The sequence below is a fragment of the Cydia strobilella genome, chromosome 8 (assembly GCF_947568885.1).
Source record: "Cydia strobilella chromosome 8, ilCydStro3.1, whole genome shotgun sequence".
NCBI lineage: Eukaryota > Metazoa > Arthropoda > Insecta > Lepidoptera > Tortricidae > Cydia > Cydia strobilella.
Window position 1 is genome coordinate 4,801,700 of NC_086048.1, and position 17,250 is coordinate 4,818,949.

At 36.2% G+C, this 17,250-nt stretch overlaps 1 protein-coding gene across 1 annotated transcript in view; it reads left to right on the plus strand.

The window, feature by feature from the left end:
* Positions 1-17,250, plus strand: part of LOC134743505 (uncharacterized) — a 290,261-nt gene that overhangs the window by 250,400 nt on the left and 22,611 nt on the right. The window contains exon 3 of the mRNA XM_063676965.1: positions 16,910-17,028. Coding sequence (XP_063533035.1) covers positions 16,910-17,028 — 119 coding nt within the window. The remainder of the gene's footprint in view (positions 1-16,909; positions 17,029-17,250) is intronic.

A 17,250-nucleotide genomic window follows, 5' to 3' on the forward strand; every position in this document is an offset into this window, starting at 1 on the left:
CCCTCGAAGTGAACCGCAGAACCCTAGATTCTTTAATGAGTAACAACTATATTTTGGACCCTTATTTTAAGGAATAAATATTTATGGTAATGAAGATTATATTTTATTATAACACTAAAGAATAATTCAAGGAATATTTTAATAGTTACAAGAGTAGAAAAGTCAGTAGTAGAGTAGTCACAAGGGAGAGCAAAATGACGCATTTACGATGAAGGCGTACATCGAATCCTGAACTAAGCGAAGGATTCCACAATTGAATACCGAGCGTAGCGAAGAGCTCCAAAATAGAACCCCGAGCGCAGTGATGAAATAATATTGCAATTTTGTTAAATCCATTCATGTAATGTAAATGCTGTTAAAGGCCTACCACGTATAATGTTATTTAGGTAATTGCAGCATACATGGTTAGTATGAGGTTAAAAATGTAGTTGGTAAAATGAGTTTAAAAATATTTTTGGTGAAGTCCCGCTACGCCTATTAAGCCTTCGGGATAACATACGAAGCAGCACTCCCAGGATAAGCCCATTTACACCCTAGCTTTTTAGGGAAAGTTATAATTATACTATCACCTTCTAAACGATGTGTGAGTTCACACGTACTGCTTCGCATGCTCGATGCGGGTCAGAAGGCCTTATCCCGATTCAAAACATCAATCGGGTCACCTATCCTAACATTGTAGCCAGATGGGCTATGACCAACGCTTCGCAATCCTATGCATTCCTAGATGATCTGATGAAAGAAGCGCCAAGTATCATCAATCAATCAAAATTACTTATTTTTTTATGTCCAAAAGCTAGGGATACTGATCCCTTTTCCCCAATCCCCAAAACTAAAAGAATAGACTGCATTTCCAGTCTTTAGACGCACAAACGAAGTACCAAATTTATTTGTTAACTATTTTATGAAACAGAAATATCAAGTCGAGCATTATTCAACTCTTGACTCCTCCCATTGGACTGCTCTTGCCTGCCAAGGGATCCCTAAAACAAACCATTCTTCTATCCCAGAACGGTATGTATACCTAAACCCAGCTTGATATTTTAAGAATTTATTTTGTATATACCTTAGAAACCAGAATGAAATATTCAGTACCTCGCTCTTACATCAAAACACTAGAAATTTTAACAAAATAAAACAAATAGTATAAGATTTTATATACAACAATACCTTTTTACGCAGATTCATTATAAAATAGGAATATCTAGGCAATTAAACCCCTTGCCTATTACACGTACGCTTTTCAGGATAATGAAGAAAAATATATATATCAACCATATATCAGATTTTTAGATCAAGCATTAAAAGAGACCCTAACTCCTAACAAATGGTGAGTGTAAAGCTACCCTACTCCTTATACACTGGCCTATTCTAGTGTAATCAAAGCACAGATCGTACTTACCATTGACCTAGTACTTTGAAAAACACGCAAGTGATTTCCCTAATTAGAGAGCTAATCGTTCAACCGGCCAAGTTGATACAACAAAGCTAATCGGCCTGTGTGTTTAATCCCCTCCAAGGCGGGTTGCACAGAGGCAGGGACAGCACTTGGATAGATTAGGTCCCTATTATGTCTATAAATGGCACATATAAATATATTTAAAATACAAGACCTCCAAATACTGTAGGTTTCAAACGAGCAGAGTTTACACTCAATGGCACGCACGTGATGCCCTCGCTTTAGTCTAACAGTTGGGCATTGGAGACCAGGGAGGGAGAGATATTTCGCTTTCTATGTTGGTAAAGAGAAAGCGCCAAGTACACCCTCATCTTGGTAAAAGAAAGACCTCCTTCCATTTGCCGTTTGTCACCGTTTTGGATAGCAAGTGAAAGGCTAGACTACTGTCTGTCTAGACACTGATCTGGCTTTGAATCATAAGAAAAACAAGTAGGAGTTTTCTGATATTATTCTTAAACAAATAATTTTTATTACTTTATAAATTATGTCATATAGACATTATATTTTACATTTAAAACAAACAATCATAACGCAAATATTTAATCAAAACAATTTAATTAGATGATTATTTTATGAAGGCATAAAATGATAATGAAATACTCAGCCCGGATGCATTAAGTCCAAACGATATGAGTTCATAGACCCCATTCGTCCGAAAAATAACACATCTTCTAAACTTAGTCTTGTCGAAGACGTTTGCCCTCAGTAAAACCAAATAATAGATATTGTGGGCAGAGTATTCACTAGACGTTAAACCTTCGTTACAATACTCCTGTTAAAAATTAATAGCAAACGTGGAGGCACTCTGCTCGATAGTATCAAAGTTTATCCATTACGAAAACAAACATAGTTTCCGCAAAGCCAAACAAAGACACAATTTCCAAAGGCTAACTCTATCAGGTCAAAGACTAAGTCTTTGTCCTAAATAAAGTCAAACACTTAGAAAAATGAACAGAGATTTTCCACTCACCAGTAATTTTTTCCAATCACTATTAAACCAGAGTCAATTGCCGGTCCGAAGCACAAAGTAAAACTGAATTCTGACCCTTGCCTACTCCCTTTTATATGATTTCGTTTGTCGACATTACAATAACACCTGCGATGCACCTGCGTAATGTCGACATGGTTCTCGGAAACTCTGTCCACATTATGTCTACATTACAATAACACCTGCGATGCACCTGCGTAATGTCGACATGGTTCTCGGAATCTCTGTCCACATTATGTCTACAATAAAACTTACCTATCAAATTTAAGATTGCAATTTTCATAATATAGCTTTTACTTCCTTAAATTAAGTCTCATTTTTATTTGATAACATAAGTCGGACACGCATCTGTGCGGACATTCGATTTCTCAGAACAAAAAGTCGTAACAACATGTCTTTCGTGTAATCCTTATTCCTCATACATAAGATATGTTTTTGATTGACCACGATGTAATACCTTAATCAGAGCCATCTATGATCCCTCTCATGCAACCACTTGAACATTAAACAGCTCGTTGATAATGTTTCGATAGTCAATACTTTTATACGTACATCATAATGCACTGAATTTCTCACGCGGCCCACAGATGGCGTTGTTTTCAAAAGTTGTTGTTATTTTCTAAGTTTTTGTCTAATAGTTTTCTTATTGTTTATACTTTAATACAATTGTATTTATATTGTTATGTTTTGTCAAAACCCTAGAAAGAGAGAAAATCAAATAATTCGACATAAGATCATATGAATATTATAAAAAAAACTAATTTTATTTTGAATCTAAGGCTTCTTACTATTTAAATGCTTTATATTTATGGATAGAGCATATGGCTAGTCACATCGTTTCTGAGAAAAAACCAAATTATGACTAATGATAATATGACAATCATTACATTATGACTTTCAATAATTATGTCAAACAATAGAGACCCCTAGAGCACACTAGACAATCTAATCACCAGTCACAAGCGCTCCCGTACACATTTAGTATGGTGAAACGTCAAACTTCTATGAAATAACAACGTTTAAATAACACTTGCACAGTCTGGGCTATCAAAACCGCTGCCAACTTAGCTTGGTCTAACTCTATCTCAGTTGCGTCCACAATTTTAACAAAAAAAGTGTGCGTGTAATCTACGCGCGATTGAAGTAAAACTTCTTTGACGATGACGTTTAACGCTATGTTGGCACTTTGACGTGTCCTATTGTGCGTGTGTCACTACTGAGCGTTACTTCCGCCAGAATAAAAATCTAAGTTACCCTCTAGTCGCGCCTAAAAAAGTTTTACTTACTTCAAAAATAGTTTTGGGGGTGTAACTGGGCTATTATAGTATGAAATAGTGTAAAATACAACTAGGTTGTGCTGCTGAAATCGTAGCATTTTACAAGTAAAATTGCACCTATGTGCTAGGCCATGCTCGTTGTAAACGCTTTATAATGCGGTGCCTGTGTAGTCTGTGCATTCAGCCCCTCCACTTGGAGCTGCCAAACAGATATTCGCTTACATATTCAACAGCTCTAATGGCCAAACTTCATAATCTGGGAACTGCGTACTTAACTTACATGCCGCTGTACCTATTTAAATGTAGATCGTGTTAGCTCATTTCTATGGCAGTATTAGTGGTTTGAGATTTTACTGTAACATTTTTTATTTATTTATTTATTGATAATAACGATACAGCTATCATAACAGTTGCCCAATGCGATAGTGCAGCAAAATGTAAGCTAGAGATATAATATAATATTTATAAAATTATTTCTAACTACAAAATAGTCGGGTTGACCCGCCCCTTTTTTTTTTCGTTTGGCGGTTGGTGTGATGTACGATTGTCTTCTTGTCTAGGCCCCCAAAGCTAATCTGTCTCTGTGTGTGTGAAAGTGATTAGAGTTAGTTTAATGGTGAACATAGTTTTATGAACAGTACCTATTACACATTTAAATGCCCTCGATGTTAACTTACTTTATACTCGTAAGAAAACGATAGAACTGACTATTGACACACAAAAGATCCCTTTTTTTTTTATATCACGACATTTCAACTTTGTAACAACATCAAAATACTTACGAGTTATGAAGTTAAAACTACTTAGCACTTACCTGCGAGACAACTGTCCCGAATTTTCTGGCTCACTTCCCGGGATAAAATGTTCTTTCAAACTTTCTAACTACGAAATGACATTACCGATACTTATCTAGACATCGTGACGTCTCGCTTCTGAGTAAGTAATGTAATGAGGTCAAAACCTATTTTTCAAGTGTCATGTTATATTTAATAGTAAAGACTGTGCACGATGACACCCGGCCACGCATGTTGTGGTAAATCTTTTAAATTAATGTACATATTCAATTCAGCACTTTTCCCTTAATAATTTGTGGTTATCAAACTACATAATAAAATTAGAAACATAATATAAAGTTAGGTTGTCTGTGACTTGGAGCGTTATATATTCCACGGTACCTATATTTTTTTGTCCACGCTCTTCTGAAGTCTTTACCAAATTCTTCAGTTAAAAATATTTTATTATTTTTAATTATATGAACCAAATTATACCTTATTACATTCCCTTTTTAAAATACCTAAAAAATTCTGATTGTGTTCAGATTGAGATAGTTTTAACTTTGGTGAATTTGACTTTTTGACAAAAAAATGCCTCCCATATAAAAACAACTTTCATTGCTTAGAGTAGAAAAAGTTTTCCTGACTACCTCAAGTAGAAAAAGTTTTCCTGACTACCTCAAGTAGAAAAGAGTTTCAAAAAGTATGTTTTTGGTAAGATGACATTCTAATAAGCATAAAACAGCTTATGAAAATATTATAAATACCATTGTGGCATTGTAGTACGAAGCGAGTAAAGATTATCAAAAAAGTTGGGCAAAAATTTAAGGTATGATGGAATATATTTGGCGAAAACTCGCAGAAGCACATTGCAATATGATTGGATTTTTATTATGAATTACAAGAATTACAGATTAATAAAAAAAGAACTGCTTGAGTATGTGCATTCATACCAGATCAAGCATGGCCGGTTTTCATAGTGTCTGTATTTACCCAAAGTTACGGTTTCGGTTCCAGTTTCGGCAGGTTTTGGCATAAAAATCATGTTTCGGCCTAAGGCTAGGTTTCAGCCAATAAGCGCTAAAGCCCCCGGGTGGGAGACTTCACAGAATACGTGGAAGAAAAAGAGTGGGGCCTTTGCCCAGCACTGGGACACTGGGCTCGTGAATAAAAATGTGGTTATTCCTTGAACTAGGAGTGTTGAACTCGTATTATAGTTTCAATATGCCGCGCCATATAAGATCGTTTATAACCCGAGACGTTCTGGACGCGCGTAAAGTGCCGTTCGCGTATGTTAATAAAGTCATAAAAAGACGGTGCCGGTGGTAAAATTTAAATTGCGTGACACAGGTTATGCCAAGAAAAGCTACACGGCGTACATAATTCATAATCGGTTTTACGTAAATAGAATAAAAAAAATAACTTGCTTTTTCTCATTTAGGATGTCTCAAGTGTCTCAACGAATAAAAATAGAGATAAAACACCTGTGATGAGTTACGTTGCGTTTACAATCTAATACGACATATTTTACAAAACTCATTTATTGCAATACACATTAACTGTAAATTGTATTATTTGAGCAATTAATTTGGTTGTAGGGTCCGTCTAAGCTAACTTTGCACCGATTTGAACGGAACAAAGTATGGGAGTTGCATTATAAATAAAGGTCATATTTTCATAGACATTTAAATACACTTTGTCACTGCAAATGCCATACAGTGTTAGCTTTTTAGTCCGACTCTAGTTTGTTACTTATGATGCTAACAGTGCTTACTGTGTATTTTCCTGTACACTACACGTACACACTATTAAAAATAATAGTGCATTACGATACAAGTACGAAAAGTAGGCAATTCTCAACGAGTAAAATTAATTTACAGTTTCATAATTTACGAGCGAAAACGTTATTAGCAACTTGTGTCGATTTAAAACACTCCCTTCGGTCGTGTTTCAATTTATCGCCACTCGTTGCGAATGTCCTACTTTTCGCACTTGTATCGTACTATTCAATAACACTGCAGCACTGGAATTTCGTTAGCAAGTTCCTTTTGAACTATTCGCGTGTCTTCGAGTTCACAATCAGGCTGAAGTTTTTGAAAGTTAGCGTTTACGGGTACTTGCCACTTTTGTGGTTTTAAAATGTTCCCGAGTTTGCAATATTTCACAGGCTGCAGAAGTATTTTCGGTACGAATGCCCAGATTATGCTCTTAAAATGTCGTAACGCGAACATTATCCCTAATAGGTAATATTATAAATGCAAAAGTAACTTTTGTCTGTATGTCTGTTATTTTCACGCTAAAAACCGCTGAACTGCTTTAGATCTGGTATGGAGATAGTTTGAAACAGGGGAAATGACATAGGATGTTTTATATGAACCATCATCATCATTCCACTTATGCAAAGTTGCAAGTTGTGGGCCGAAGCTAGCTAGATGTTAAATAAATACAATAGGTGTCGTGATAGTTGTTTTGATATTTTCATGAAGTAAATATCTTATGAATACCTGCCTACAGGTTCAGTAAGCTAGATAATAAACACTGTTTCAGCTTTAATACAAAGAACGCTATTTCTTAAACTTATTTCAGTTTTGTGAAAACATGACATTATACGTAAGATATTTTCGTTTCATTTTCTACTTCCTGCTAGCCTCGATTTAAAAGCTTTAGACCAGTTTCCTTTATATTTTAAACTGATTTGTGAGCTACATGGACCAGAAAATAGGAGCCTTATCTGTTTTCGTTAAACCTAAAAAGTGAATAGATAGAGTAAATAGGTACCTACTTACAAAATGATCATAATATTTACTCTATCTTTAGTGCCTAATAATAGCGCTCTCTCTTCGACACAAAATAAACCATGACTGTTATGCTGCAAGATCTGGAAAACCTGACATATATTAGTCATGTAACATTTGAAATCCTTTGTGGCTTTAATTAACGGGGAGAGGCATCAGTGTTCCAAAGTAATTAAATTGGTTCGTGAATGTGTCACACCTTTTTATAAAAGTTTATCTCGCGCGGCTCGTGTCTACATTAAAATTTTAATCGCGCGGAGCCTAGCTTTTGAGATTACGTAGTGCCCCTGTGTGTACGGGATTACTGGGTTGTGTCGCCACTGTATATAAACAAACAAGGGAATTTAAACTTTACCTGTTTTCGCTTACACCTTGGCGAGCACACTAGTACAGTGGCAGTAAAATACGCATGTCGTTCGTGTATCCGTCTAAAGTAGGTACTCGTAGGTTTGTCAAAATGCTTCATTAGTCCAGATTCCAGATATTTGTTTTACGTAGTGCGGGTTGGACTTTGGATGCATTGCGTTTTGGACCAAATGACAGTGTGATAACGCTCAGACATACTTAAATAAGTATTTTATATCCGCTTTAGAATAGAGTAAGGCCTGTAAGTTTCTCAATGTAATATGAATTTTCTGATGCGCAATTTTTCCAACAGAAAAATATTTATGACTTTTCAAGCGCTTACATACAATATTAAAACTTTAGTCACAATAACTGTATACCTAACTAGTATTTTAGTACATATATGAACACATGTGTGTTTTGATATAGCTGTAATCGTACAATATAACCCAATTAATTCCGATTGACATGATGTTTAGAGGACCGTTCGTAATCGCGGAAGTCCAATGGCGGTCGAGGCCCATATATATTTTATTCGATTGTATCTCAAAGAGGTCAAGCGGGAATCCCCAGGGACCCTCGGGGACCCAGGAATGGGGAGGGAGGTCAGAGAGGGGTCATGTGGATGGTAAACTGGCCGCAAGTTTAATTGTATTTCCCGGTTGTGGCTTAAAGAGACCCGACAATTTGTGAAGTTTAGGCGAAGTTTTCGACGCTGAGCAGATGGATATACACAATATTATACTCTTAGTCAGGGGGTGTTTTTGAATGTACGTGCTACGAATGGTTAGGATGTGTTACGTCACTTTTGTAAAACGTCGCTTTGCAAAATTAGGCAATAAAAGTAGATATCCCGATTTACTATAGTATTTTTCACATAGATTGCTTGTGCACGGCGACAGCTGTTTTACGTTTTAAGGAAATATCTTTTACTCCAACATTTTCCAAGAGTTGGTCAACCTTTTCATGCTTTTATAATAGTATTCAAGACGTATAAGCTGTTTTATGACATTATTAAAATTAAATTAATTAGGTATCAGGGCTTTTTTCAAGTGCCCCTAGAAACTATCCTATTAGCCCGCCTAGTCGGATCACACCGTATCCAGAGAATTCGAAAGTTATCGACTATGAAAACGCAGCGTAACAATACATCAAACATGCTACATGAACGATAGTTTGTAGCTGTCGATAACTTTCCCAAGTTTACTTAGGTACTCGCAGGTACTTAGTTTGTTGAAAGTTGAGATTGCTCCGTTTTACTGTGTCGTAACTTTTATATATCCTTTAAGCAGGTGCTAGTTGGCGAGTTAACCAAAATCATAAGGTGGTGACGTGCTCCCCGTTCATATATCAGAGTTATGGCTGATTTATAGACCGCCGGCCCTGCTCTTCTACATTTTAATACACTTTAGGCAGAGACAAATAACTGATAAAGTCTAGACTGGTATAAGTAAGGATATGATGGTTGCACTGTCATAGTCTAACAACTCTATCGGCGGACCACAGATATAGAATGACACTTTTGCTTAAAGATAATTGATATGGGCAAATCACGTAGGTTCACACTTCATGAGTGCGAGCGGCCGACTTGGATGTACAATACTAGATTAGGGTCTCCCTAAATATATCGACGCAGAATCGGCTAAAGCCGATAGAAAAAACCTTTATTACTACGCAATAAGATCGTAAAAGGCGTCGGCGCGTGGGCAAGCGCCGGCCGATGCGAGCCGAGCCGGATGACCACGTTTTCGCTCTTATCGAGCAGACATTAAGGTTTTTTCTATCGGCTTTTGCCGAATCCGCGTCGATATATGTAGCTAGGGAGACCCTTAGCGGAGTGGAAAATACGAAAAACTGCATTTAGGAGATAGGTACGGTGAGTGGTTATATCTTGGAATATACTGTTACAAAAAAATACAAGTACAAATAATTTACGCAGTCACATATTAATTCTGGATTCAATACTTCTAATGACACTTTACATAATTTAGATTTTCGTACATTCTAGACAGTCTTTATTATTTCGTTGTCTCTACTTTCGACTGTAAGGTGCTAAATTATAATTAACGTCCTACGTGCTTCGCGAACATTAATACTGCTTGTTCCATGTAAAGAGCCTTTTTTTCTGAATAAGCAAGGACAGGGGCCCGTTTCTCAAAAGCTTGTAACTTGTAATACAAGCGGATGTCACTTTTTGACAGCTTTTGTTGGAAAGGGACTTCCACTTGTTTACCACCAGATATTTATTTATTATATTTTAAATATAATTAGCTTTCTTATTGAATAAATCAAAGTACAAATTTTTGGCACAAGCACTTGATTGGTTTACACATAGGTTCTTTCAGGGACATCTATATGGTTAGAATTTTAAGGTGTCCGAATGTTATGCAAGCGATCTTGTTCGCTTAGTAATCGGTAACTCCATTTTCACCCCTTTAGAGGTTTAATTCCAAAAAATCCTTTATTAGTAGTGTAGAAGGTTGTATATAACAACTTTTGAAGAATATAATTATGATTAAAATTTCAGGATCCTAATTTCAAGGGTTTAGTTAGGCCCAGGTAGCATTTATACGTCATAATAACGTCAGCGACGTCATTGACGTCACTGCTACCTGGGGGCAGTTCGGTGTCTACCAGCATGTAATAAGTAACGGAACTGTTTTATACCTATATTCAGATATTTTGTTGTCATGTCATGTCAATCAATGATTCTGGTTTAGAAAAAAATACAAAAAGAGGGTCAAGGATTATTTTCAGTATTTTGGACATGTCCGATTTAAGGGAGGATCGGGACCGCAAGTCTTACACCTCTGGAGCAGGCCTCAATAGGCTACATTGCTTACCGTCAGGCGTCATTGCTTGCCAGCGACGTATAAAAAATACAAAGTTGTTTACCATGACAACTTAGCATACTTAACTTTTAACTTTAGCTTTGCATTTATAAGGTTTACTCGCTCTTGTTACGAAACATCTGCATAAGCCTAATCGAAATGGCATCTTATTAACCAAATGCAATGGCGCGTGGGTAACATTTTCACGGTTTCCAAAGAATCAACATCGAAAGTGCTCATAATGCTGTAAGACGGTAAATGTGACGCTGAATATTTTTAGAGTAATTTTCTTGTTCTTAGGCATATTTACCTTAGAAAAATACATTTTTTTGTTCAAATTTAAAAGTAACCGTGTTTTTAGTGTAATTGAGTCTTAATTGATGTCTTTGAATGACGAATATTTAATAACATTTTTTAAGCATTAGAATATTTCGCTTGCTCGGGTATCAATATTATTAACATAAGGATTTCCACAACAACTTTGCCTCCTCGTAAAACAAGTAACTATTATATTGACGTACCTAACTTTGATGAAAAACTAAAGCTTCCCATTCCCAGCCGAGAATGATAACAATCTCGGTACATCTTTAGTTTAGACGGCAGGTAGACGACTTCTTATTTGTTTGGTATAACTTCGTTACCGGGAAACTTACGCAGATTCCATCAAATAAAGCCATTCGAGTTTCCGACAACTTTTCAAATATTTTACATCGACATATCCATTGATGATGAACGAGATTTTTCCAATTATTAGTGTACCGAGACAAGTACATTTTATTTACTGTATTTTTTTTCACATTAGACTAAATTTGCCCTACGTCGAACATGTCCGGGTTTGAATCTTGGTACAATACCGAGACATTTTTTGAAGGATTGAAAAACCAAAAACCTTTTTCAATCTTACCTATTTTACCTGTAGTCATGTACAATGCATTATGTCTAGGACTTATTACTATGGTACATGAACCCGGATAGGGTGAAGCAATTTACTTATATCTAACACATAATTTACAGTAAGAATAATCAAATCTTAATATTCATAATACCGTACCTTACGTGGTTTTACCTGTATACCTGACTTTACCTAAATAATTATCTCCTTACGAGCTACTCCACTTTTCGAATTTAAACTGTCGTGAGTAATACATTTTACATTAAGCTAATTTTACGGTTTAACGCGTATTTTTAGTCACTCGTGCGACATATCATGTCATGCTATTGGTTATAGTGATTGGTGTTCATGCACTGTAAGTACTTGAAAATAAAGTCCTAGGCTCTTCGAAACATGTCGCGCGAGTGACAAAAAATACGTGAGTTAAATTAAAATTAGCTTAATACTCTACTTATGCTAAAATGTCCCAGCCAACGTCCCCATATTACAACCCTGATGCATATGTTTTCGTCTAGTCAGACCATTTTTGAGGTTCTCGCGTTTGTACAAAAATAATATTTTAGTTTAAAGATCACTAACATTTAATACTAATGCTAATGTAGTTTAATTTAATATGGTGATATTCTCCAATAACTAAATCTAAATACAAGAAATACCGTTTGTACTGAAAGAAAAAAAAAATAACGATTTTTTTTATTTGACGGGTAGGAATATAACAGATGTGAAAAGGGCTAGGGAAAGCAACACAGCTCTACCAATGTACTGACAATATTGTTTTGAGTCCATGCATCCATGCGTGCTGTAGGAGAGGACAATATGATTTGGACAACGTTTTTGTAAAGTAAATTTTTTTAACAATTAAAGTCTCATGCAATTTTATATACGATCAAAATAAGCTGGATTAGACATTACTATTATGGTTCCCATTCCTGGGTCATGTTATCTTCATGTGTAAAATTTATTAGATTAACAAAATTATTGTGTGGAACTAGACGAACTAATTTGCATCGGGGCTTGTATATAATAGCAACCCTACCATAGACAGACGATTCTATGTTCTATTTCTTCTTCTTATTTGTTTGGTCTAACTTTGTTACCGGCAAACTTGCTCGGATTCCATCAAATAAAACCAATGTGAGCGAAGCCACGGCTGTGCGCTATCCCTGTATTTTCTCTTTCTATCTAATAAAAGTATGTTCGGGCAGTATCATAAACAATAGCAGTAAATATTAACTCAATTACCGCCTTGGAGCAGAAACGTGCGTTTGCTTCATATACAGCAAGGAAAGAAAGAGAAGTAAATAATAAAGACTGACAGATTCGCTTGCTTATTTATTCATTTATCGTATGGCATTACTATTACTGGATTTATTTAAATATTAATCTAGAGATTGCGGTTTGCACTCTTCAGATACTCATTGGCCCTTTCACTGAGGTTTGCGAGATCTTCTTGCTTGTAGTGGATGACTCGTAGAAAGGTCTCAGGTCTGTAGTGTCATCTATAGTAGCTGTACGGTCTTTACTTACAATTGCGTAAAGCAATAAAATACGAGTCAGTAGTCCGGCGGTTGGTACAATTCTTAGTATTACAAACTGAACGGTTGCTACTAAAGAATAGCAGTACTATAAATATTAAATATATTTCAACAGAACTACTGGACCGGACTACTGCTACTAGAGGCTACGTGTAAGAACGAAGCGTCCTCTAATAATCGGCCCTAGAGCGAGAACTAGAGAGAAGATTAAGTATACATATACAAATGGCGACTCCAGCAACGTATTTCCGTATATAACGTTCGATCCGTCATTTTATCACGGATATTAACAGTGGCATCGTCAACATCAATGCTGCAGCAATAACGCGGCAATAGAAACGCCGCTGCACTAGGCATCCGAATATACCTATATAACTTTTAAAAGTAGACGTTGATATAGTTCTGTGACGTTGATCTTACTAGTCCACTGCAAGCCCCAGATGACATTATATGTTTGTTTGTGAGTGTAAATACTTTTGTACCCAATGTATTACTGTCTCTCAATTTGTGCCGCTGTGGCTCTAGCTGTTAAGGTACAATTGTCAACTTAAATAATAATAAACAATATGTACTTATTTAGATTGACTGTCTGTATTGTATACCAGGTTTTGGCAAAGGTTGGCAAAGTAAATAACTTAATAGAATATGCTCAACGAAGCATATAATTATTTCAACCCTACTTTGTTATGAAATTGGATCAGCGATATTTCGTACATCTTTTGTGTGGCAATCGGATACCTTACTTGAGTAATGAATTAATTACGATTTCCGTCTCTACGAGTATAATCTATAATATCTACATATTATACTATATAGACTATAGAGACCGAAATCGTATACACGGTGTTGCGGATCAATATTTAGTAAATCCAGTTTGTGAATAAGCGAGTGGTATAACGACGTCGTTGGCCCGAACTGAATATTGACGATTTTTGATTGATAGTGTAGGTAGCTACTAAGTAACTTTGTATGTAAGAAAAATGTTCATGTCAAATTTTATGTTATAAAGGTCGTTTTAATAAGGGCGTAACTTGGATTATACATATGGCGGCGGGTAGGTTCGTGTGCCTCTTAAGCAAGGCTCCTAATCCAAGTCCGAGGAAGCTACATTGTAGCTATATTTAGACGGGGCGAGTCATATAACGAAGTTAGCCAGTCTTTATTAAGTTGTATGAGGGCAGTAGCGCGACGACATAATAAATATAAGGTAAATCCAATTAAAACACTACGTATCCCGTGGAAGCTGGCGAGATCTAAGGCAATTATACTTGCCTTTGCTTCGGAGAAGATTTTCTTACTGAAAAAGTTTAGTAAAACCACAGATTTAATATATACGCTAGATGACGCAAATACCAAGCGTGCCGACTTTTTCGTACAAAATTTACGCATAATATAATTTTAAAATTACTTAATCTGTGATAGGAAATATGTTTTTGCCTTTGGGTGCTCGCAATTTTTGGGCTGTTGCAGTTTATTATCATGCAACGAAGCATTTTTTGAGTTTTCACGGACGTCCGGCTGCAACAACTGACGCGCGTGGACTGTAAATAGCGACGGTCAACCTCGACGCTTGATCGGGATTCGGACACGCGAAGTAGATGCATTTGCGTCTTCTATGATATATTTATTTCTGTGAGTAAAACCACCCTATTATAGTCTAGTATTACAAATTACAACTATGTTCCACAAGTTCAACACGTAATTAAGTATGAGTACTAATTTTCATGCTGGTATTGTCTTGAGTTTTTTCTTCCATTCATGAACATCTCTTGTCTTAGAAGTGCGGCTTTCAAATAATAATTATTTTTGATATTAGAGTTAATTTTTGACCATAGTTGGAAGTTTTTGAACGATAGTTGGGTTTCTTTACGGTTGTTAATAAATGAAGTAAATGAATATGATCTGGGTGATTATAATATAAATCCTACAACTGAAACTTATGTGAAAAAAGATACTAAGATTTAAAAAAAAACTAAATATAAATCCATGGATTAGTTTTGTTATATTCGTATCATTTATGTATTTTTTGGTATCCATGTCGAACCGATTAGCTGTATATATACGTATCATTTATATGAAGCAAAGAGAATATATAGGGTAGAGGGTTACTGTCATAGTAAATTTATAAAAAATAAATAAATAAATAAGGATATTTTTTTTTTGTATTTATTATTTTTATATGATTTTGACCCATGTTCTTTGACTGATATGTGTTAATTTTTTTTAAATAACAAACGAAACCGTCAACGCCATCTAGCCGAGAGTAGGCCAAAGGTGTAGGCGCCATCTCAATCAATTTTTCTTGATTTCCGATGCACGTTTTTTACTTAGATTGTATTTATCTTATACGGAGTTACGGTCTTTGATATGAAGAAACACATTTCAGAACGGTGGGTACCGTACGTGCATATTGCGTGTCTAAAACGTTCATATTATACACCAGAAAACCAGTGCTCCTCATTTTTCATTTTTAAGGTAGAAAAGTATAAATCCTAAGTAGTGAAATGTAACGCAACATAAAATTCCTTCGCAGTGTGGGTGCCGCAAATGAGTGAAATCTTTGTGTGCGTGACCTGCCAAGCGGATCTTTTGTTTGACTGTACTGTTTGTGTATATGACTTAGGTATATACCTAAGTCGTATGGTTAGTAAAACAGGAAGTGACGAGAATAAAACAACGTTTCAAACCCGCTGACTAAAAGTATTTACACTAAATAGGACAAAGCCCTGAGACTGACCAGACCCTGCTCACAATGACCTTCGAGCTTTGTCACACAATTTTTTCATGTTTTATGGCATAAATATCATATTGACATGGTGTTCGACTAAATATGTTCCATGCTCGTACATATTTACTTCAACACGCACTATCGTCGAGATATATGGCATTAAACTTTGACAGTTTCAGCAAAAAAAGGTGTTATTGGACGTAACTTTTGTGCATTTTTTTTTTTATTTTTTTTATTACTTCCAGTTCGAACGCCATCTTGATAGTAGCCTCGTGATTAATTCCTTTGTTTTTTGCTCATTAATATTGTTTAAAGTGTAATATCGATAGCTTTATTATACAATAATCTAATGTGGTAGTGTGCAGTGAATGGAGAATTAATCTCAAAGCGTGTTTAACCACCATTTTGGAGTCAACGGCCGGTAGTCCACGTGCTTCTCGTAAAATCCAGCTATCGGTTTTACGAGACAACTACAACAACCAGCGAACAGCGTCGTGCTCTAAGAGCATTTATTTTGTTCCTATTACCCTTTTACATGACATTGGCTACGGGCAACACCGCTCTCAAGTCCATCAAGAAAAGAATTGATTTTTTTTTAAACAATAAAAATTAAATAAACTTGTTACTGTGGGAATATTAAATTAAAAATTGTCAGTCGGAGTTGGAACGCATTGAGCCTCTTAACAGCGGAGCCCTTTAAATGGAAACAAAGTATCCGACGACTCAAGTTTCATTACTAAGTTGAGTAAGTTGGCACAAGTTGGCCCACATCCACCGTCCGTCCTCATTTGCAGATCTCAACTTCGAAGTTATTAACAGACGTAATTTCCAGAAGCTATTACTCATTTTAGACAAACGGGCGTCGGTGGGACGTTCGGGATAACTTCAAAAATGACTGATTCTCATAGTAACTTTCGCCCCTAGTTAACGCTCTTCTCTTAGGTAAGAGATGATTGTAAAAAAATATTTTCTTTGTATTCACCTTTTATAACTAAAGCATTAAAATAAACTTTTCATAAAATCTTTTTGAGTTTTATGGCGTGTGAATTTATTGTTTTTGACGAATAAATGTGAAGGTCGTACTGAATAACTTACTATTCAAGTTTCCAAGTTGGTACTCTATAGTAAAAATTGTTCAATTCCTACCTACATATTCACTTCTTAGAGTAATGGTCACGCTCTCACGCTGATACACGATCGTAAGCTCAAATGTTTTCAATTGGTGCCGTGTCCAGGATTTAGCAATCATTGTAACTGGTTAATTAAACTGTTTTATTTGTTGTTTGCAGGGACTTCACGCTGCTCCTGAAGCCGGACACGAGTTCCGTGTTCGCGGAGGGTGCGCAGTTCCACTCGTCGGCCGGCCCGCTGGATTACACGGCGCAGGTCTACACGGGCAAGCTGGAAGGTTCGTGAAAACTAACTCTGCTAAGTGTGGCCAGTGACGTCGCGTGAACTAATCTAGCCGCGAACGAAGTCGCATTTGCGAGGCGTTTTCTTTCAATATGTATTCCCAAGGTAATAGAGAGGAAGTAAGGCCTTAATGTAACCATGGTTCTGCAATAAATGAAATGAAATGAGATTTGAGGCCCTGGGCGAAGGGCCGCTTCGCCCAGGCCTAGCTACGCCA